This window comes from Microcaecilia unicolor, chromosome 5, assembly GCF_901765095.1.
Source record: "Microcaecilia unicolor chromosome 5, aMicUni1.1, whole genome shotgun sequence".
NCBI classification, from domain to species: Eukaryota; Metazoa; Chordata; class Amphibia; order Gymnophiona; family Siphonopidae; genus Microcaecilia; species Microcaecilia unicolor.
Window position 1 is genome coordinate 63,101,551 of NC_044035.1, and position 22,571 is coordinate 63,124,121.

The 22,571-nt window shown below is 47.2% G+C and overlaps 1 protein-coding gene across 1 annotated transcript in view; it reads left to right on the forward strand.

Annotated features, from left to right (window-relative positions):
• LOC115471258 (proliferation marker protein Ki-67-like) overlaps positions 1–22,571 on the forward strand; it is a gene marked incomplete at its 5' end in the record, with an annotated part of 176,303 nt that overhangs the window by 141,418 nt on the left and 12,314 nt on the right. Inside the window, 2 exon segments of the mRNA XM_030204959.1 lie at positions 13,303–15,146; positions 15,183–15,609. Of these exon segments, the coding sequence (XP_030060819.1) occupies positions 13,303–15,146; positions 15,183–15,609 (2,271 nt within the window).

The window sequence follows — 22,571 nt, forward strand, 5'->3', positions numbered from 1 at the left end:
CCAATGCCTCCATCTGAAGTTAAAGCCACACTTGCAACTTGACATGCATTCACCTGCGGTTCAACCTTTTCAAAATTTTTCTCAATAGAGGAAATCCTGTTTAGAAAATTTTGCAGATGCTTCTTCAGTAAACTTACTATAAAGTTTCAAATTACCCTACAAATTCTTGTTCATTTTAACAGAGGATGCTCAGTTAAAAGTTGTAGAGAGAAGGATGCAAAAACTGGTACCTTCACATTGGAAGTTCCAGTTGCTCCTTGTTTCAATCCGGAGAACCTCTTCCTTCAAGTGACACAGTGGGAGATGCCACGCTCGCCTGCACCTGGACGTTACAGATTGTGGGGGCGGAGTTTGACCCTCCAGTGAAAAGGAAGCATCGAAGGGAGAAGAAGTGCTGATTCACCTCACTGTGTTTTCTTTTGTCTCACGGCTTTGTGAAGTCCTTTCCTCATCCCTGTTGGCATCGGTAATGCCAACAGATGTTTATCTAAAGGGCCCTTCTCAACCATCTGAGCTATAACTGTCCTCATGCCTCTTTTTGTCTTCCCCATTGGAGCAGTACAGAGTTCCATGCTCCAAAGGGACTGGGTGTACCCCTTTAGTCATGCACCTGCAACTGCATTCCTCAGTAGAGACACCAAGATATGAGATAGATTAAGGGCTGCCTCTGACACCGAGTGCCCTAGGGTGTCCAGTAAAATGCTTGCACAGTCTCAGCTAAGCTCCAGGAAGCCTCCAGAGAACTCCGTGGTAGAGATGGATTAAGGGCATTCTCCGAGGACAAGCAGGCTGCTTGTTCTCACGACTGGGTGACGTCCGCGGCAGCCCCCACCAACCGGAAGAAGCTTCGCGGGCGGTCCGCACGCAGGGCACGCCCACCGCGCATGCGCGGCCGTCCTCCCGCCTGTGCGCGACCGTTCCCGCCAGTCTTGTTTTTTCCGCGCTGGAGAGAGTCGTGCGTCGCCACTCTCTCTTGTCAGCCCCGGAAAACCGTCGCGTTTTCGTGAATTTCTTATTTTTTTGTTGTTTGTTTCTGGTTCCCGCGCGTTCCGGACCCTTTTTCTTTTCTTGTTAAAAACAAACAAAAAAAAAGTGAACGCGCTTGTTTTCCCTCGTTTTCTAGCGGGGGCGTCGCGTTGCGGCCTTGTGGCCGCACGGTCGATTTATTTTTCGAGGTGTGATTTACCGCCACCATCGACGACTTTAATTTCGCCGACGCGATTTTTCCGTCGATGTCCTCGAAGGTCCCGAGTGGATTTAAGAAGTGTGGTCGGTGCGGCCGGCCTATCTCGCAGACCGACACCCACGCTTGGTGCCTCCAGTGCCTCGGGCCGGAGCACAATATCAAGTCGTGCTCTTTGTGTCTTGGTCTCCGGAAACGGACTCAGGTTGCGAGGCAAGTTCTACGGGACCGTCTTTTTGGAACTTGCACCGGCCCCTCGACATCGGTATCGACGGCCGGTTCTTCGGTACCGGTATCGATGTCCGCGAAATCGGCACCGATGGCATCGACCCCAGGAGCACAGGTCCCGTCGGCCCGCCGGTCCTCCGGTGAGGATAGGGGTGAGAGGCCGCGTGGGCAATCGGCCCCGGTCACTCCCTCTGCCCATGGCCCTCGGGACCGAACCCTGTCTGACCCGGTTCCTCGAGACCGAGGGGGATCGACCTCCTCCATTCCACCTGGCGCCGATGACGGGCACCGCAAAAAATCAAAGAAGCACTGTCATTGGTCGCCTTCGATGCATCCGGCTATCGGTGCCGGCGAGGAGTCGACGCCGAAGCGTCGAGCGGAGAGGTCCCCTTCGGTAGTGGAGGTACCGACGCGTCAGGGTCCCAGCACTTCGGTGCAGTCTCCTGGACCCGAGCAGCTTCCGGCACCGACACCTCTACTGGCCCCCCCCCCGTCTTTCCCGACAGCGGGCCTGGACGAGTGCCTCCGAGCCATCCTTCCGGGGATCCTGGAAGGGCTGATGCGCCAGGCTGTGCCGGCGCCGTTGACTGTGGCGCCGGCGAGCTGTAGCCCGGTGCCGAGGCCTTCTCGACCGCCACGTAGGTGGAGTCGACGTCGATGGAGGGAGCTTCGTCCCCGCCGGCGCGGGAGTCCACCGCTCTACGACACCGAGGCCTCGGTGCCTCGACGTCGAGCCGGGCCCGGTTAAGGACTCAGCTACATGAGCTTATGTCCGATACCGAGGAAGAGGCCTCGTGGGGTGGAAGAGGAGGACCCCAGATATTTCTCCTCAGAGGAGTCTGCGGGCCTTCCCTCTGACCCCACGCCTTCACCAGAGAGGAAGCTCTCGCCTCCTGAGAGCCTCTCCTTTGCCTCCTTTGTAAGGGACATGTCCATTTGCATTCCCTTCCCCATGGTCTCTGTGGATGAGCCGAGGGCTGAGATGCTCGAGGTTCTCGACTATCCATCACCACCTAGAGAGTCCTCCACGGTGCCGTTGCACAATGTCCTCAAAGAGACACTGCTTCGGAACTGGATGAGACCATTATCTAATCCCACCATTCCCAAGAAAGCAGAGTCCCAGTACGGAATCCACTCGGACCCAGAGTTAATGCGGCCCCAATTGCCCCATGACTCGGCGGTCGTGGATTCTGCTCTCAAGAGCGCACGGAGTTCGAGGGATACCGCCTCGGCGCCCCCGGGGCGGGAGTCTCGCACTCTGGACTCGTTTGGGAGGAAGGCCTACCAATCTTCCATGCTCGTGACCCGCATCCAATCTTACCAGCTCTACACGAGCATCCACATGCAGAACACTGTGAAGCAACTGGCGGACCTGGTTGATAAGCTCCCGCTGGAGCAGTCCAGGCCTTATCAGGAGGTGGTCAGGCAGCTGAAGGCGTGCAGAAAGTTCCTGTCCAGGGGTATCTATGACACCTGTGACGTGGCATCTCGTGCTGCGGCCCAAGGTATAGTGATGCGCAGGCTCTCATAGCTGCGTGCCTCTGACCTGGACAACCGCACCCAGCAGAGACTGGCCGACGTCCCTTGCCGGGGGGATAATATTTTTGGCGAGAAGGTCGAGCAGCTGGTGGACCAACTGCATCAGCGGGAAACCGCCCTCGACAAGCTCTCCCACCGGGCGCCTTCAGCATCCACCTCAGCAGGTGGACGTTTTTCCCGGGCCCGGCAGGCTGCGCCCTATGCTTTTGCCAAGCGTAGGTACACCCAGCCGGCCCGAAGGCCTCGACAGGCACAGGGACAGCCCCAGCGCGCTCGTTCTCGTCAACAGCATGCGCCTAAGCAACCCCCTGCGCCTCCACAGCAAAAGCCGGGGACGGGCTTTTGACTGGATCCACAGGAACATAGCCGCCCTCAAAGTGTCCGTGCCGGACAATCTGCCGGTCGGAGGGAGGTTAAAATTTTTTCACCAAAGTTGGCCTCTCATAACCTCCGACCAGTGGGTTCTCCAAATAGTGCGGTGCGGATACGCCCTAAATTTGGCCTCCCTTCCACCAAATTGTCCTCCGGGAGCTCAGTCCTTCAGCTCCCATCACAAGCAGGTACTTGCAGAGGAGCTCTCCGCCCTTCTCAGCGCCAATGCGGTCGAGCCCGTACCACCCGGGCAGGAAGGGCGGGGATTCTATTCCAGGTACTTCCTTGTGGAAAAGAAAACAGGGGGGATGCGCCCCATCCTAGACCTGAGAGGCCTGAACAAATTCCTGGTCAAAGAAAAGTTCAGGATGCTTTCCTTGGGCACCCTTCTGCCAGATTCAGAAAAACGATTGGCTATGTTCCCTGGATTTAAAGGACACATACACTCACATCCCGATACTGCCAGCTCACAGACAGTATCTCAGATTCCGCCTGGGCGCACGGCACTTTCAGTATTGTGTGCTGCCCTTTGGTCTCGCCTCTGCCCCACGGGTGTTTACAAAGTGCCTCGTGGTGGTGGCGGCGTATCTACGCAAGCTGGGAGTGCACGTGTTCCCATATCTCGACGATTGGCTGGTCAAGAACACCTCGGATGTCAAGAACACCTCGGAGGCAGGAGCCCTCCGGTCCATGCAGTGCACTATTCAACTCCTGGAGCTGCTGGGGTTTGTGATGTGATTACCCAAAGTCCCATCTCCAGCCAACCCAGTCTCTGGAATTCATAGGAGCTCTGCTGAATACCCAGACGGCTCAGGCCTTCCTTCCCGAAGCGAGGGCCAACAACCTCCTGTCCCTGGCTTCGCAGACCAGAGCGTCTCAGCAGGTCACAGCTCGGCAGATGTTGAGACTTCTGGGTCATATGGCCTCCACAGTCCATGTGACTCCCATGGCTCGTCTTCACATGAGATCTGCTCAATGGACCCTAGCTTCCCAGTGGTTCCAAGCCACCGGGAATCTAGAGGATGTCATCCGCCTCTCCACCAGTTGCCGCACTTCACTGCTCTGGTGGACCATTCGGACCAATTTGACCCTGGGACGTCCATTCCAAATTCCACAGCCCACGAAAATGCTGACGACGGATGCATCTCGCCTGGGGTGGGGAGCTCATGTCGATGGTCTCCACACCCAGGGTCTGTGGTCTCTCCAGGAAAAGGATCTGCAGATCAACCTCCTGGAGCTCCGAGCGATCTGGAACGCACTGAAGGCTTTCAGAGATCGGCTGTCCTGCCAAATTATCCAAATTCGGACAGACAATCAGGTTGCCATGTATTACACCAACAAGCAGGGGGGCACCGGATCTCGCCCCTTGTGTCAGGAAGCCGTCGGGATGTGGCGTTGGGCTTGCCAGTTCGGCATGTTCCTCCAAGCCACATACCTGGCAGGTGTAAACAACAGTCTGGCCGACAGGCTGAGCAGAATCATGCAACCGCACGAGTGGTCGCTTCATTCCAGAGTGGTATGCAAGATCTTCCGAGAGTGGGGCACCCCCTCGGTGGACCTTTTCGCCTCTCAGACCAACCACAAGCTGCCTCTGTTCTGTTCCAGACTTCAGGCACACGGCAGGCTAGCGTCGGACATTTTTCTCCTTCATTGGGGGACCGGCCTCCTGTATGCTTATCCTCCCATACCTTTGGTGGGGAAGACCTTACTGAAGCTCAAGCAAGACCACGGCACCATGATTCTGATAGCACCCTTTTGGCCCCGTCAGATCTGGTTCCCTCTCCTTCTGGAGTTGTCCTCCGAAGAACCGTGGAGATTGGAGTGTTTTCCGACTCTCATTTCGCAGAACGACGGAGCGTTGCTGCACCCCAACCTTCAATCCCTGGCTCTCACGGCCTGGATGTTGAGGGCGTAGACTTCACTGCGTTGGGTCTGTCTGAGGGTATCTCCCGTGTCTTGCTTGCCTCTAGGAAGGATTCCACTAAAAAGAGTTACTTTTTCAAGTGGAGGAGGTTTGTCGTTTGGTGTGAGAGCAAGGCCCTAGAACCTCGTTCTTGCCCTGCACAGAACCTGCTTGAATACCTTCTGCACTTATCAGAGTCAGGCCTCAAGACCAACTCAGTAAGGAATCACCTTAGTGCGATTAGTGCTTACCATTATCGTGTGGAAGGTAAAGCCATCTCTGGAGAGCCTTTAGTCGTTCGATTCATGAGAGGCTTGCTTTTGTCAAAGACCCCTATCAAGCCTCCTACAGTGTCATGGGATCTCAACGTCGTCCTCACCCAGCTGATGAAACCTCCTTTTGAGCCACTGAATACCTGCCATCTGAAGTACTTGACCTGGAAGGTCATTTTCTTGGTGGCAGTTACTTCAGCTCGTAGGGTCAGTGAGCTTCAAGCCCTGGTAGCTCATGCTCCATATACCAAATTTCATCACAACAGAGTAGTGCTCCGCACCCACCCAAAGTTCCTGCCGAAGGTGGTGTCGGAGTTCCATCTTAACCAGTCAATTGTCTTGCCAACATTCTTCCCCAGGCCGCATACCCGCCCTGCTGAACGTCAGTTGCACACATTGGACTGCAAGAGAGCATTGGCCTTCTACTTGGAGCGGACACAGCCCCACAGACAGTCCGCCCAATTGTTTGTTTCTTTCGACCCTAACAGGCTAGGGGTCGCTGTCGGGAAACGCACCATCTCCAATTGGCTAGCAGATTGCATTTCCTTCACTTACGCCCAGGCTGGGCTGGCTCTTGAGGGTCATGTCACGGCTCATAGTGTTAGAGCCATGGCAGCGTCAGTGGCCCACTTGAAGTCAGCCACTATTGAAGAGATTTGCAAGGCTGCGACGTGGTCATCTGTCCACACATTCACATCACATTACTGCCTCCAGCAGGATACCCGACGCGACAGTCGGTTCGGGCAGTCGGTGCTGCAGAATCTGTTTGAGGTGTAAATCCAACTCCACCCTCCAGGACCCGCATTTATTCTGGTCAGGCTGCACTCTCAGTTAGTTGTTCTTCGTAGGTCAATTTTCTGTTGTATCCTCGCCGTTGCGAGGTTCAATTGACCTGGGTTCTTGTTTTGAGTGAGCCTGAGAGCTAGGGATACCCCAGTCGTGAGAACAAGCAGCCTGCTTGTCCTCGGAGAAAGTGAATGATACATACCTGTAGCAGGTGTTCTCCGAGGACAGCAGGCTGATTGTTCTCACCTACCCTCCCTCCTCCCCTTTGGAGTTGCGTTTTCATCATTTTTGCTTGTCATTCAACTGGCGGGAACGGTCGCGCACGGGCGGGAGGACGGCCGCGCATGCGCGGTGGGCGTGCCCTGCGTGCGGACCGCCCGCGAAGCTTCTTCCGGTTGGTGGGGGCTGCCGCGGACGTCACCCAGTCGTGAGAACAATCAGCCTGCTGTCCTCGGAGAACACCTGCTACAGGTATGTATCATTCACTTTATCTGCTCATTAGTGTTGATTTGGAGAAAGTCTGATTGGGTGGTATTGGCTTTATATGTATGCAGTGCTAGACCAATATGGACTACAAGGGCTATTTCAGAGGGATGTGAGAACACTCTATAAGAAGCCTACAGAGATGATTTGGGCTAATGTGCCACTATCTTGGTAATTTCAAATTGCTAGCAGCACCAGGCAAGGTTGCCCTTTATCTCAGCTTCAGCTGGACAAACAGATCAATTTATGTACATGCAGCTAGCACATTGCATTGTTTCTCATGCCAGAAGGATCACATACCCAGTATGGTGGGAAACTGAGGGCTTGGTTGAAACGCCAGATGAATTTAAATCACCAGTCTCAGGTTTGCATAACAGATCATTAAGGAGAGTAAAAGAGATGACTAAGAGCTAATAGCAAGCTGGGAGAAGGACTTGGGATATAGGACTATGTTGCCAATAATTAAGTTAACAGCAGGAATACAAATAACAGTACATTAGACAGATTTGCATGAGTGTCGGTTTAGAATTTAACGTAGAGCATACTTTACACAGACTCAAGCCTGCCTTTCAGGTACACGGCTACTCCATCCTGCATGAGGTGTAAAATGGCCAATGTTAATTTTTTTATATGCTTTTTGGTGGTGTATCCACATAGAGCAGTTTTGGAAAGCAGTGGTGAAATATCCATCAAATTACAGGCAGGATAATTCATTTTATTCCATTAAGTATTGTGTTAGATGAATTAGAATCCCTGGGAAGAGGGGCAAAAACTCACCTACTGGTGAGGAAAGTGGAAATGGTATAGGAAAATGTGTATTATAATATTGGGCACTTGAAAAATCCCCCACATTTTGGCATTGGCTCAACAAGTGTCATACATTAAGATTATGGAGCTAAGAGGAGCAAATCATACGCATAAACACAAGAACCGATTCCTGGATGTGTGGGAGGATTATGTGCAGTCCTTGTCTTCTCCAGCCCCACAGCCTAGCTTTGAGCACACTGCAGATATAAAAAGGGGTTGGAGGTCAGCCCTTTCTAGGGAAGGGAAGCAGCTTTTTCATGTGACCTCAACCGGGGGGGGGGGGGGGGGGGGGGGGGGGGGGGGGGGGGGGAGGACAGAGGTTAAGGGTTTCATATGGGGTGACTAGAGGAGAGAGCTATAGTTCAAGATGGAATAGGGAGGGCCAGTTTGCGAGGTGTAAGAAACCAGCCTTTTGAACTGGAGGTCTTTTGGAGAAAAGGGGACACGGGCAGGGAATGGAAGGTTGGGGTAAAAGAGGAATTTGTATATATGTTCTTCCTGTCAGCCGCTTTGTTAATGATTTAGAGCACTGTTTTATGTTAGTGTTTGATATATGATGTGTTTAATAAAACAGATTTGAGCACATTACCCAACCCCCCCCCCAAAAAGACTTGCATCTGGGGAGACTATTTTGGGTATTAACAAAGTTTACTCAACCCACTTTCTCTTCCACTCATCTGGATTCTGAGGATTTTGCTTTGGCCTTCCAAGAGGTTAGGTTAGTCAGACCAGATGCCTTTCCATATCTAGGGGTAGTTTTATATGGTGGCACCTAGTTTAAGGTGCAGACAATACACATAACCATTATTTTAGTCATTTTTGAACCTAGGTAGCCTCTTACAAAATTCTAATGTGTGTAAAAATGCACACATTCTCATGGCATGTACTTTTATGATGGACTTGGGTAGATTCAAAGTGGCATGTCCAAGTATATGCGCAAATTATTAAATGCTACTATTTATACATGTTCTTGCTAATATCTAGATGCAGGCATTTACACCAGCCCTTAAATCAAGGCATATTTTTGGTTCCTATTTTTTCTTTATGAAATAGGCACCTTAATTATCACTTTTAGTGGACAACTCTATTGTTAGAATTATCTTCCTTGTGACCCTACTAGTCAGAATTGCTTCAGGTGTCTAGTTTTGTATTGCCTGCTCTCAACACCACCTGACTGCTAGTTAGTTCATGATGTCCTTTTAGTTTTAAGAATTCCCTCCATTTGTGCTGTGGGTGAGACCCTCACATCTCTGAGGTCTATTACTGGAAACCTAGACCAGATGTATTCCACGTATTAACAAAAGTGGAAAGAAAAGCAAATGACAGCCAGTGTGGTTAAAAGGTAAAGTGAAAGAGGCTATTAGAGCCAAAAGAGCATCCTTCAAAGAATGTAAAACGGATCTGAATGAAGAAAATAAGAATCAACATAAGCACTGACAAGCTAGATGCAAAGTACTGATAAAGAAGGCTAAAAGAAAATATTAAGAAAAACTTGCCGTGGAGACAGAATCTCATAGTAACACCTTTTTCAGGTACATCAGAAGCAGAAACCTGTGTGGGAATCTGTGGGACAGTTAGATTATGAAGGAGCAAAAGGGGCACTCCTGAGAATTAAAAAGTCATAGGATAGGAGGCAATGTCCTGTGGACTAGAAATTGATTATTGGATAGAAAACAGAGGGTAGAGTTAAATGGCCATTTATCTCAATGGAGGAAGGTGAATAGTGGAGTGCCACAGGGATCTGTACTGAGACCGGTACTATTCAACATATTTATAAATGATCTGGAAATCGGAATGACAAGTGAGGTGATTAAATTTGCAGATGACACAAAACTATTCAAAGTTGTCAAAATGTATGCGGATTGTGAAAAATTCAGAAAGACCTTAGACTGGAATACAGGGCCTCCAAATAGCAGATGAAATTTAATGTGGACAAATGCAAAGTGATGCACATTGGGAAGAATAATCTGAATCCCTAGCCGTCAGCACTCAAGAAAAAGATCTAGGTGTCATTGTAGACAATATGCTGAAATCTTTTTGTGCGGTGGTGGCCAAAAAAGCAAACAGGATACTAGAAATTATTGAGAAAGGGATACAAAATAAGAATATTAAAATGCCACTGTATCGCTCCATAGGATACACCTATCCTCACCTGGTGAGGTATGGTGTTCATTTCTGGTCGCCCTTAGATATAGCGGAATTAGAAAAGGTTCAAAGAAGAGCCACCAAAATGATAAAGGGGATGGAACTCTTCTTGTATGATGAAAGGCTAAAGAGGTTAGAGCTCTTCAGCTTGGAAAAGACGGCTGAGGGGGGTGTATGATGAGGAAATATTTTTTTCACTCAAAGAATAGTAAGTTCTGGAACTCGCTGCTGGAGGATGTGGTAGAGTGGTTGGCATATCTGGGTTTAAAAAAAGGTTTGGACAAGTTCCTGGAGGAAATCTCCATTGTCTATATTGAGATACAGTGGGGGAAATAAGTATTTGATCCCTTGCTGATTTTGTAAGTTTGCCCACTGACAAAGACATGAGCAGCCCATAATTGAAGGGTAGGTTATTGGTAACAGTGAGAGATAGCACATCACAAATTAAATCCGGAAAATCACATTGTGGAAAGTATATGAATTTATTTGCATTCTGCAGAGGGAAATAAGTATTTAATCCCTCTGGCAAACAAGACCTAATACTTGGTGGCAAAACCCTTGTTGGCAAGCACAGCGGTCAGACGTCTTCTGTAGTTGATGATGAGGTTTGCACACATGTCAGGAGGAATTTTGGTCCACTCCTCTTTGCAGATCATCTCTAAATCATTAAGAGTTCTGGGCTGTCGCTTGGCAACTCGCAGCTTCAGCTCCCTCCATAAGTTTTCAATGGGATTAAGGTCTGGTGACTGGCTAGGCCACTCCATGACCCTAATGTGCTTCTTCCTGAGCCACTCCTTTGTTGCCTTGGCTGTATGTTTTGGGTCATTGTCGTGCTGGAAGACCCAGCCACGACCCATTTTTAAGGCCCTGGTGGAGGGAAGGAGGTTGTCACTCAGAATTGTACGGTACATGGCCCCATCCATTCTCCCATTGATGCGGTGAAGTAGTCCTGTGCCCTTAGCAGAGAAACACCCCCAAAACATAACATTTCCACCTCCATGCTTGACAGTGGGGACGGTGTTCTTTGGGTCATAGGCAGCATTTCTCTTCCTCCAAACACGGCGAGTTGAGTTCATGCCAAAGAGCTCAATTTTTGTCTCATCTGACCACAGCACCTTCTCCCAATCACTCTCGGCATCATCCAGGTGTTCACTGGCAAACTTCAGACGGGCCGTCACATGTGCCTTCCGGAGCAGGGGGACCTTGCGGGCACTGCAGGATTGCAATCCGTTATGTCGTAATGTGTTACCAATGGTTTTCGTGGTGACAGTGGTCCCAGCTGCCTTGAGATCATTGACAAGTTCCCCCCTTGTAGTTGTAGGCTGATTTCTAACCTTCCTCATGATCAAGGATACCCCACGAGGTGAGATTTTGCGTGGAGCCCCAGATCTTTGTCGATTGACAGTCATTTTGTACTTCTTCCATTTTCTTACTATGGCACCAACAGTTGTCTCCTTCTCGCCCAGCGTCTTACTGATGGTTTTGTAGCCCATTCCAGCCTTGTGCAGGTGTATGATCTTGTCCCTGACATCCTTAGACAGCTCCTTGCTCTTGGCCATTTTGTAGAGGTTAGAGTCTGACTGATTCACTGAGTCTGTGGACAGGTGTCTTTCATACAGGTGACCATTGCCGACAGCTGTCTGTCATGCAGGTAACGAGTTGATTTGGAGCATCTACCTGGTCTGTAGGGGCCAGATCTCTTACTGGTTGGTGGGGGATCAAATACTTATTTCCCTCTGCAGAATGCAAATAAATTCATATACTTTCCACAATGTGATTTTCCGGATTTAATTTGTGATGTGCTATCTCTCACTGTTACCAATAACCTACCCTTCAATTATGGGCTGCTCATGTCTTTGTCAGTGGGCAAACTTACAAAATCAGCAAGGGATCAAATACTTATTTCCCCCACTGTATGAGAGGAAGCCAACACTTGCCCTGAGATTGGTAGCATTGAATATTGCTACTAATTGAGTTTCTGCCAGGTACTTGTGACCTGGATTGGCCACTGTTGGAAGCAGGATACACTGGGCTAGATGAACCATTGGTATGGCCCAGTATGGCTATTCTTATGTTAAATGTTCTGTTACCATCTTCTCATTAAAGATCTTAGGCAAACCTCTTCTGCCTTACACTCTGTTTTCACTATCAGCCTTGAGATGGTTGAGGTACTAGACTGCTGGAAGCAAGCAATCATTTGTCCACTATTAAGAAGTCAAGGCAAATGCCCCAACTTACATCCAGTTACTGCTTAATATCAAATTTACTGTATCCAGAAGCAACTCTAAAACTTCTTAGGCAAGACAAATGCACTTCCCCCCAAGCAAACAGATTTCAGACCATTTCACAGTACGTTGGCAACCCTGAAATAGGTGTATAGTGGAGTTCATTCATATGAACTTAACTTGTAGGACTGTCTTTCTGATTTTATTAGACCTGTCTGTTAGTATTTTAACATCTTGGATTATCCCCTTGTTAATTAGATGAATTGGCCTGAGAAAGACTGCTTTGGTTTCATCCAGATAGGTGTGTTTATGGTGTTTGGAACAGTTTTCTTAGATGTCTGTAATGTTCACTATGGTACATCAAGGCTTGGATTTAACCTGTGCTTTGTAATATTTTTCTTAACCCTTTGTCTGAGGTACTTCGAACTGTACTTTTGACTACTGTCTCTCTCAGGCTGTTAACATCAGTTACAACCTTGTAACAGTGGATTAAACCCTAAAAAGGCAGAAGCTGTCTTTTCCAGGGAACTGTATGGATCTCTAATCACTGAGGGACCGCATAAAAATTCTAGGCATTCTCCTGGGTAATTGTTTGACTTTTGATCAGTAAATTGTGATAGCCTAGTTTGGAGTTTCTTACACGCCTTCCATACTCTTGTTATATTTGGAATGTTTTTGACACAAAGGCAGTTCACATTTGAGTCCTGCCTTTTTTTGTTTTCACACTTGTTATTACTGCAATGCTCTCTATCAGGGCTTAAAGATATAACAACTGTTTTCTCTTTCTCTCAGAACCTTCTTGTTAATTCCCACATATAATATGTTTGAATTTAATAAATGCTCTTTTCCTTTAGTGTGCTGTCACCTACTCTCTGGAATGATTTACCATTTTTAAACTGAAATTCTCATATAAAATTAAATCTGGCCTTAAAAACACTTCAGGTTGGCCTTGGAATCCTGGGCCCTATTTCAACCTAATATTAGTAACTAACAAACTAGCTCTCTTTGGGTATGCTTTCCTGGCTGGGGCTTAGAGACCAAGCCAAGGTTTCTTTACTCTTCTAACTCCTCCTTTCCTTTTTTTCATTTAGCCTATCTGTTCTACCCTTTAGTAAGAACTTTGTTAATTAATCTGTGTTATTTCTGCCTGCCTCTGATCTGAACTGCTTGGATTTGTATTAATTCATCTTTACTGTTTATGCTTATTTTATTAACTGCATAGTTGTGGAATGTCAAATTTAATAAAGGCATGGAAAATGTACTGTGAAAGAAAATGGTGTTATGTAAATTATATGTAAATTGACTGATGTCATCTTAGCAAATGTGTTAGAAGTTAAAATGTACTTCTGTTTGTTGCAGAATCTAAAGAAACCGTTTCTAAGACTGAAGGGAATAAAGATACAACAGGAGAAGTACAGAAAGAAACTGTTGAAGTAGAAACGTCTCATACTAAACAAAAATCTCAGAGCTCAACAAAAATGGAAAGTCCTAAAGAAAAAATTAGTGGAAGATCTATTAGAAAAAGACAGAATATTTATGTACAAAAGGACTTTGCTGAAATCAACACTAAACTTGTTAAAGAAACTAACCCAGCTAAAAAGTTGCCAAGAAAATTGAACCAAACTCTGAATGAAAGTGCCATTGAAGAATTTTCTATTGAAAATGTTCAGGCCACAAATGTACAGGTTATACAAGAAAGTATTTCCTTATCTGCGAGAGAAATCAGCATTCCGGTATCTAATTTACCCAAAAGGAGAGGGAGACCACGAAAAGAGAAAATTGAAGTATCTTTAGCAAGAACACATGAAAAACCTATTAGTAAGACGAAAGTTAAAGCATCAGAAACTACTCAACAAACTAAAGAAAGTATAAATGAAACACCAAAGAGAGAACTTTTTTCTGAATGTTCACTAACCGAGAAAACTAAAAAAGGAAGGAGAAAAAAATGTATAGAAGAAAATGCTGTTTCAGAAGTTTCAAATCAGGTAATAATTAAAGATGTTTTAGAGGTAAAAGAAACTACAAGAAGGTCCACAAGGGTCAAAAGGAGTAAGCCACAGCCTGTAAGAGATCAAGACCCTGGAGAACCTGTGCGTCAAGGTTCCCAGCAAAAACTGGAAAAATTGTCTCCAAGTATGGAAAATAATTTACAGACTTCTGAGTTAACTGTGAACAATTCTTTACTGAAGCAAATTGATCACATTACTGAAACAAAAGTGCCTGTCCAAGTTAAAAAATCTGTACAATGGCATCCTGTATTGACTTACCTTAAGGCACCTGTCCAAACAAGCAAGTGTAATCAAGAGACAATAGAAGATGAAAAAGAAATTTCATCAACTAGAAGGAGACTTGGAAGAAAAAGTAAATTAGAGTTGCAGCCATCTGTGGTGCCAGGTAAAAGATCCCGAAGAGAAAATACTGTAGAGAATAACAGAGAAGTTTCTGTAAGAGCACATTCTACTATAGGAAGAAAACAAACCCGAATGCAGACGGCAAAGAATACACAAAAAGTAACTGAGCAAGAGATTGCCGGGAGTACCAATGAGACACTTACCAACACAAATACACTTAGGAATGCAAAACAAAAAGCACTTCAGTCCCAACAATTTGGAAAGATAACATGTGAAGCAAAAAAACAAATTGGAAATACTGAATTAGAATCCATTTTAAGAGGTCAAGAAAAGAGTAAAGAATTAGTAGTTGAAACTAGGAATTTAAGAAGATCTTTGAAAGATCAGGCAAGTAAAATGCATAAAACTGAAGTGACCCGAACAAGAAAAGCTTTCAGAGAACCAACAATTAAATCAGATTCATCTGTAAATAAGATAAAACCTGTTAAGGGGAAAAATCAAAATATAATTGATCAGTTGTCACCATTATCATCTTATCCAGCTTTGTTCCGTCAGTCAGAAAATGAATCAAAAGCTGATTCAAGGTTTAGACGACACATGGCAGCTGTTAAAAATATGCCTGTTTTGAATGATGACGTGGTCAAGAATTTGCACACCAAGGAAAACAAAGCTAATCAGAAAACTAGTCCTGTTTCAAATAAAAAGAAAGGATCTGCTAAAAAATCATTGACAGAAATGAAAACTGCTTTTGATTTTCAACCTATTAGCCAAAGAATTCGAAGAAAGACTTTTTCTGGTGTTGTACAGGAAACTTTAATAAATACAAAAGAACCATCCAGCAATATAAGAAGAGTATTAAAGAGAAAATTAAAAAATGAAGCTGTCTGTGTAATACATCAGGAAATATCCCAACAGAAACTTGAGAATCAACTGGAAAGTGAAACAGGTCGTAGAGCAAAACTTTCAAAGAATAAGACTGAACTGAAAAAAGATGGTTTTAGTTATGATGCCCAAGATAATATATCTGGTGCAGGTGCGAGAAAATGTGGGAAAGTTGATAAGCCACATTTAAAGGAGATAGAAGTGACAGGCCACAAAATGGGCAGAGGCAAAGCTGATAAGAGTGAAAAAGAAAATCCTAGAAGAGGCCACAGCATGGCTGTTGAGAAAATTTCTTCTCCAGTAAGTCTACTGAGAAGAGGCAGAAGGAAACAAATTACAAATAAAGCTCTGACAGTTAATGAGGTTCAATCCATTTCTTCTAGAAGCAAACGCAGTTTGGATGATAGAACACCAGCAGAGAAACTGAAAACGGGTAAGCTAAAAGCTCTGAATAACTTTTCATGAGAGATTGTAAGACATTTTTGTTCATTTCCTTCATCCATTATGGCACAATATGCAGTCGGTCTACGTTGTGTTCATTGTAATTTACTATGGGATGCGCATTGCTGCAGTACGTTCCACATGGAACAGGAGCACTAATTTGCAGCAAAGTGGAACAGCTGATGTCAGAATAGCAATAGTATGGGTTTATTTGTTATTTACGGTAAGAAAGTATGGAAGGGCAGTAGAGCTAATGATAGTGGCTGTGTCAGCTGTCCTGTATTGGTGGCCATAATTATTCTCCGACGACAAGCAGGCTTATAATTCTCACACGTGGGTGATGCAGACATACATCGCCGGGTGTGGAATTTACATAAGTCTAACTAGAGCTTAGCGGAGCTTGAGATACGCTGCACCGCGCATGTGTGAGTACCTTCCCGCCTGCTGCGAGAACGCAGTGGTCTCAGTTCTTTTCTACCACGGTGAGGAGAAGGTTTGTTTTTTACCATCTCCTTGCATCGCTTATTCCTAGAGAGCTTTTTGTGCCTTTCGGCTATTTTCGTTTTTTTTTTTTCATCCTTTATTGTGTTCCTGTTCTGGAACCTCCTTCCTTTATTTTTCCTTTAAGTATTGGTGATTTTGTCTGGTTTTAAGTTTCATAACATTTTATTTTTAGTCATCAGGCCGCTTTTAGGCCTTGACCAATTCTTGGGCTCAATCATAGCCTCACTAACTGTGTTCTCTGTCTTCGCATGAAGAAGAGGACCCAGATTTTCATAGAGGCTCAACGAGAGGATTTTTGGAGTCTAGTCCATTTTCCAGCAACGGGAGTGTCAGTAAGCATGGCTACTAGACTCAGACACTGGGAGCAGTGAAGCATCAAGTGGATCTCCACCTGTCTTGAGGCCTTCTGCTGTACAGGGCCCCTGGGACCATCCATCATCGGACCCAACCCGAGGCGACATGAATTAGACGTCCTTGTCGGCACCAAGGAGCCTCGGTGACACGCTTCATGTGAAAGGCCAACATTGTTTGCCCTCGACACATGGTGCCGGGAGCTCTGGGGCGTTGATGGATTTTGACATCTGAGAAGCATCAGCGCCAGGAGGACCGCTCCCCCTCCATACAGGAGGTGCCAACGCGTCAGTTTCCCAGCAGCCAAGACCCTGCTCCTGTATTGACTCCAGCAGTTCTGCAAAATAAGCCGGCACCCCAGCCTTTCCCAGTGTCGGCCCTTGATGAGTGTACCACGGGCCTTGTTCCCTGAGCTGCTAGATGGCCTCTTGCAAAGGTGTGCATTGAGGGTGCTTGCGCCTACCCTGCCTCCTGTTGCGGCCCCACTTGGCCCTTAGTCTACGCTGCAACCTCTGATACCAGTGCCACATGCACCCTCGATGTTGATGGAGGAAGCTTCGTCCGAGGCATGTTTGAATTCTGTTACCGTTTTCATTTCCACCACCTCCCGCGGGAGGGCATTCCAAGCATCCACTTCTCTCTCCGTGAAAACATACTTCCTAACATTTTTCTTGTCTGCCCCCCTTCAATCTCATTTCATGTCCTCTCGTTCTACCACCTTCCCATCTCCGGAAAAGGTTCGTTTGCGAATACCTTTCAAATATTTGAACGTCTGTATCATATCACCCCTGTTTCTCCTTTCGTCCAGAGTATACATATTTAGTTCAGCAAGTCTCTCCTCATACGTCTTGTAACGCAAATCCCATACCATTCTCGTAGCATTTCTTTGCACCGCTTCAATTCTTTTTACATCCTTAACAAGATACGGCCACCAAAACTGAACACAATACTCCAGGTGGGGCCTCATCAACGACTTATACAGGGGCATCAACACCCCCTTTCTTCTGCTGGTTACACCTCTCTCTATACAGCCTAACAACCTTCTAGCTACGGCCACCGCCTTCTCACACTGTTTCGTCTCCTTCAAATCCTCAGATACTATCACCCCAAGATCCCTCTCTCCGTCCGTACCTATCAGACTCTCCCCGCCTAACACATACGTCTCCCGTGGATTTCTATTCCCTAAGGCCCTCATGATCAAAAGCAAACTCTGGCGCTAGAGGCTGTTAACGCCATACTAGCGCCAGAGTTTGCAGCCGACCCATGATCAGAGCCCTCAAGCGCCTGAAACAGCGCACTCGAGGGCTCTCAGCGCAAGTAGCATGCAAATGCATGCTAAACAGGGCTTCTAGCGCAATTAGCTTGCAAATGCATGCTAATTGGCGCTTAACGCATTCATCCCCATTGATCAGCGATCAGCGCGCCAAAGATTGGGTCGCTGGCCGCAGCAAAATCAACGCCAGCTTTGAGCTGGCGTTAGATTTTGCGGATCATTGGGGAGGAATGGTGAGCCCTGTCCAGCATGCAGTTGCATGCTTGCAGGCCCCCGTTCCCCCCCAAGGCAACAGCATTCGGGACTGGAGGTCCGGTGGACTTCCGGTCCCCCCGGACGATCCAACCCTCCCCCGAACTCCCTGGAAATCTTCGTGGCCGCCTCCGGCCAAGCGTTGTCCCACCGTCCCACCAGCGCTGGGGGGGGTGGGGGTGCTGGACCTCCAGCCCCCCAAACCCCAAGAAATCCTTGTGGCCGCCTCCGGCCAAGGGCTGTAATCTACCGACGAGGGGGATGGGGCTGGAGGTCCACCCCAACTCCTCCCCCCCCCCCCCCCCCCCCCCCCCCCCGCGTTCTCCACAAATCCCTGGTGGTCCGTGGTGACACGTAAACCCAACCTCCTCCCTCCCAGCCCCCCTACCTTTTGTTGGAGGAGGGACGCAGCCTGCATGCCTCCCTCCTCTTCCTTTCGACGCCGCTTCAAAATGGCGGCGCCCAGCCCCGCCCATTACATCCTGGGATGTGCTGGGCGGGGCTACATACCATATAAGGGAGCGATTCTCTTACATGGTATGTGTCACCACGGACCACCAGGGATTTGTGGAGAACGCCGGGGGGGGGGGAGGAGTTGGGGTGGGCTGGAGGTCCGGTGGACCCCCCCCCCCCCCCCCCCCCCCCCGTCGATGGATCACAACGATTTCTGGGGGTTAGGGGGGCTGGAGACCCACCGATCCTCCATTCCCCCCCCCCCCCCTCCCCGTCGCAGATGGGATGGTAGGGCAGCGTTTCTCTAAAGCCGGCAACCAAGTCCTCTGGGGGTTCGTGGGGGGGGGGGGGGCTGGAGAACCACCGGATCTCCAGCCCTCCGTGAACATGGGGGGGGGGTCGTGGGGGGGGCCGGAGGTCCACCGGAACTCCAGCCCCCCCCCCCCCCCCCAATCGCTGGGTGGGAGTCGGTTTGGCCGCCGGCGGCAGCAGCCACTTTGTTAGGGGATCGGCAGGCCACTTTGACAGTTTTGGGCTTTTGTCAGCCCAGACCTGTCGAAGAAGTGCGGGAGGATTGTGCTGAGCGCATGCTCGAGCGCAATTCTCCCGCACTTCAACATGATAATCAAAGATAATAGCGCTGCTTAGATTTGCATGCATTATCTTTGATCATCGATGCAGAAAAGCCCTGCGCTGTCCCGGCGCTATTTTTAGGGCGCTGTTTGGAACAGCGCAGGGCTTTTGATCATCTGGGCCTCAGTGCATTTCTTTGCATTGAATTTTAATTGCCAAACCTTAGACCATTCTTCTAGCTTCCTCAGATCCTTTTTCATGTTTTCCACTCTCTCCCGGGTGTCCACTCTGTTACAGATCTTAGTATCATCTGCAAATATGCAAACTTTACCTTCTAACTCTTTGGCAATGTCACTCACAAATATATTGAACAGAATTGGCCCCAGCACCGATCCCTGAGGCACTCCACTACTCACCTTTCCCTCCTCCGAGCGAATTCCATTCACCACCACCCTCTGGCGTCTGTCCGTCAACCAGTTCCTAATCCAGTTCACCACTTCGGGTCCTATCTTCAGCCTGTTCAGTTTATTTAAGAGCCTCCTGTGGGGAACCGTGTCAAAAGCTTTTCCTGAAATCTAAGTAGATTACGTCCATAGCTCGTCCCTGATTCAATTCTCTTGTCACCCAATCAAAGAACTCACGATTTCCCTTTGGTAAAACCATGTTGTCTCGGATCTTGCAACTTATTGACTTCCAGGAAATTCACTATCCTTTCCTTCAGCATCGCTTCCATTACTTTTCCAGTAACCGAAGTGAGGCTTACCAGCCTGTAGTTTCCAGCTTCTTCCCTATCAGCACTTTTGTGAAGAGGGACCACCTCCGCCGTTCTCCAATCCCTCGGAACCTCTCCCGTCTGCAAGGATATATTAAACAAATCTTTAAGAGGACCCGCCAAAACCTCTCTGAGCTCCCTCAGTATCCTGGGGTGGATCCCGTCCGGTCCCATGGCATTGTCCACCTTTAGCTTTTCAAGTTGTTGATACACACTTTCTTCCTTGAACGGTGCTCTATCCACTTCATTCTCATTTGTACTATTTCCAGTCCATCGTGGTCCTTCTCCAGGATTTTCTTCTGTGAAAACAGAACAAAAGTATCTATTTAGCAAATTTGCTTTTTCTTCATCATTATCCACATAGCGGTTCGCAGTATCTTTTAGTCTCACAATTCCCTTTTTAGTCATTATCCTTTCACTAATATACCTGAAGAAATTTTTGTCACCCGTCCTTACATTTCTAGCCATTTGTTCTTCCGCTAGCACTTTTGCCAGTTGGCTTCTTTTAGTTTCATCCGGTATTCCTCCATGTGTTCCTTTTCTTGAGTTTTCCTGTATTTCTGGAACGCCAACTCTTTAGCCTTTATTTTCTCAACCACTTGCTTGGAGAACCATATCGGTTTCCTTTTTCTCTTGCTTTTATTTACTTTCCTTACATAAAGGTTCGTGGCCCTATTTATAGCTTCTTTCAGCCTGGACCACTGTCCTTCCACTTCTTATTCGTCCTCCCAGCCCATCATCTCCTTCCTCAGGTATTCCCCCATTTTACTAAAGTCAGCATGTTTGAAATCCAGGACTTTGAGTTTTGAGTGGCTGCTCTCCACTTTAGCTGTTATATCAAACCAAACTGTTTGATGATCACTGCTGCCCAGGTGGGCACCCACTCGGATATTTGACACGCTATCCCCATTTGTGAGCACAAGATCCAGTGTTGCTCCCTCCCTCGTGGGTCCCATCACCATTTGTCTGAGCAAAACACTTTGGAAAGCATCCACGATCCCTCTACTTCTTTCTGATTCCGCAGACGGAACCTTCCGATCTACATCCGGCAGATTGAAATCTCCCAGCAACAGCACCTCTCTCTTGCTTCCTTCTTTTGAATATCTGCGATCAGGTCTTTATCTAATTCCTCCAATTTTGTCGGAGGTCTGTAGACAACACCCACGTGGACAGAGGTTCTATCATCTGTTTTTAAGATGATCCATATCACTTCTTCCTTTCCCCAGGTCCCTGGCATTTCAGTCGCTGTGATACCATTCCTCACATACAGAGCTACTCCTCCACCTTTACGACCCTCTCTATCCTTCCTAAATAGATTATAGCCTGGTATGTTTGCATCCCATTCATGGGAACCATTGAGCCACGTCTCCGTGTTTTTAGTTTTTTCAGTTCTTCGTTGAACCACGGTATTGAGTTCTTTCTGTGCAGGTTCTAGTTTGAATTGGGGCAATGCTGTCTAATATTGTTCTGCATCTATCGTCCCAATCTAGGAGGAATTTGGTTGTGTCTGCCTTTGTTGTCCATCCGTTATAGTAGATCTGTTGCCAGAAAATTGCTGGGTCTATTTTTCCTCGTGGTGTAGGTTTTTCATTCTTGTTTTTTGAGTGTAGTTTTCATTTGCCATTGGAGGGAAATATATGCTCTGTAGTGGTCTGACCACGGTGTGGGTGTCCATTTTGTGTCTGCTAGTATAAGGTTTGGGTCTGGATCGAATTTATATGCGATAATGTCTAGTGTGTGTCCTTTGGTGTGTGTTGGTTGTGCATTTGGTACATGAAGATCCCATAATTGTAGGAACTCTTTGCATTCTTGGGTGCTTGTTGAGGTAGGATCTTCCAAGTGCAGGTTAATGTCACCTATTATGATAAGGTTTGAGGTAGAGATACATGTGTTCGAGATGAAGTCCACGAGGTGTGTTTGTGTCTTGCCAGTTGCCTGGCGGCCTGTAGAGTAGGATTGCGTTAAGGTGTTCCTGCAGGTTTGGGTGATTGATTCTTACCAATGCAATTTCGAGTTGAGGTAAGATGGATTCAGCTGTGGTGGTGATAGTGAAGTCGGTTTTGTATATTATGGCTATACCACCTCCTCTTTTCCCGATTCTTGTCCAGTGGGTAATTTTGTATGCTGGTGGGCATAAATCTAGGATTATGGGATCCTTAAGGTCATGGATCCAGGTTTCAGTGATGAATAGGAGGGCAAGATTGTCTGTTTACTACTGACCTGGCGTTTGCGTATCCCAGTTGGATTGGATGGTATGGTTCGGTCTGGGCCGTAGATGTGTTAATTTTTATTAGTTGTCTGTTTTCTTGGTATTTGGTTTTGTTGTTTCCTTTTTTCCCTTTCTGTTGGTTATTTCCGTATACATTTATTTTTCCTTTTAGTTGGTTATTCTTTTGGTTTGGTGAGTTGTAGATGGGTTGTCTGTAGGGTTTATGTATTGTAGGTAAGCTGTCGTTTAAGTTGGGAGTGGTCCATGCGTGGTAGATTAGGGGGAGGAAGTAAATTATCATGAATAGTTTTTTGGTATTCATGTTGGCTGTGGTTCGTATACAATTTAAACAGTAAGCAGTACAGTATACACAGTATGGTATGAGCAGTACAATATAAACAGTGCAGTATAAGCAGTGCAACTTGAACAGTAAGCAGTATAGTATACGCGGTGCAGTATAAGCAATACAGTGTATGCAGTGCAGTATGAACAAAGCAGCTTAAACAGTAAGCAGTGCTCAATATAAACAGTGTCCGCAGTGCAATATGAGCAGTACAGTATAAGCAG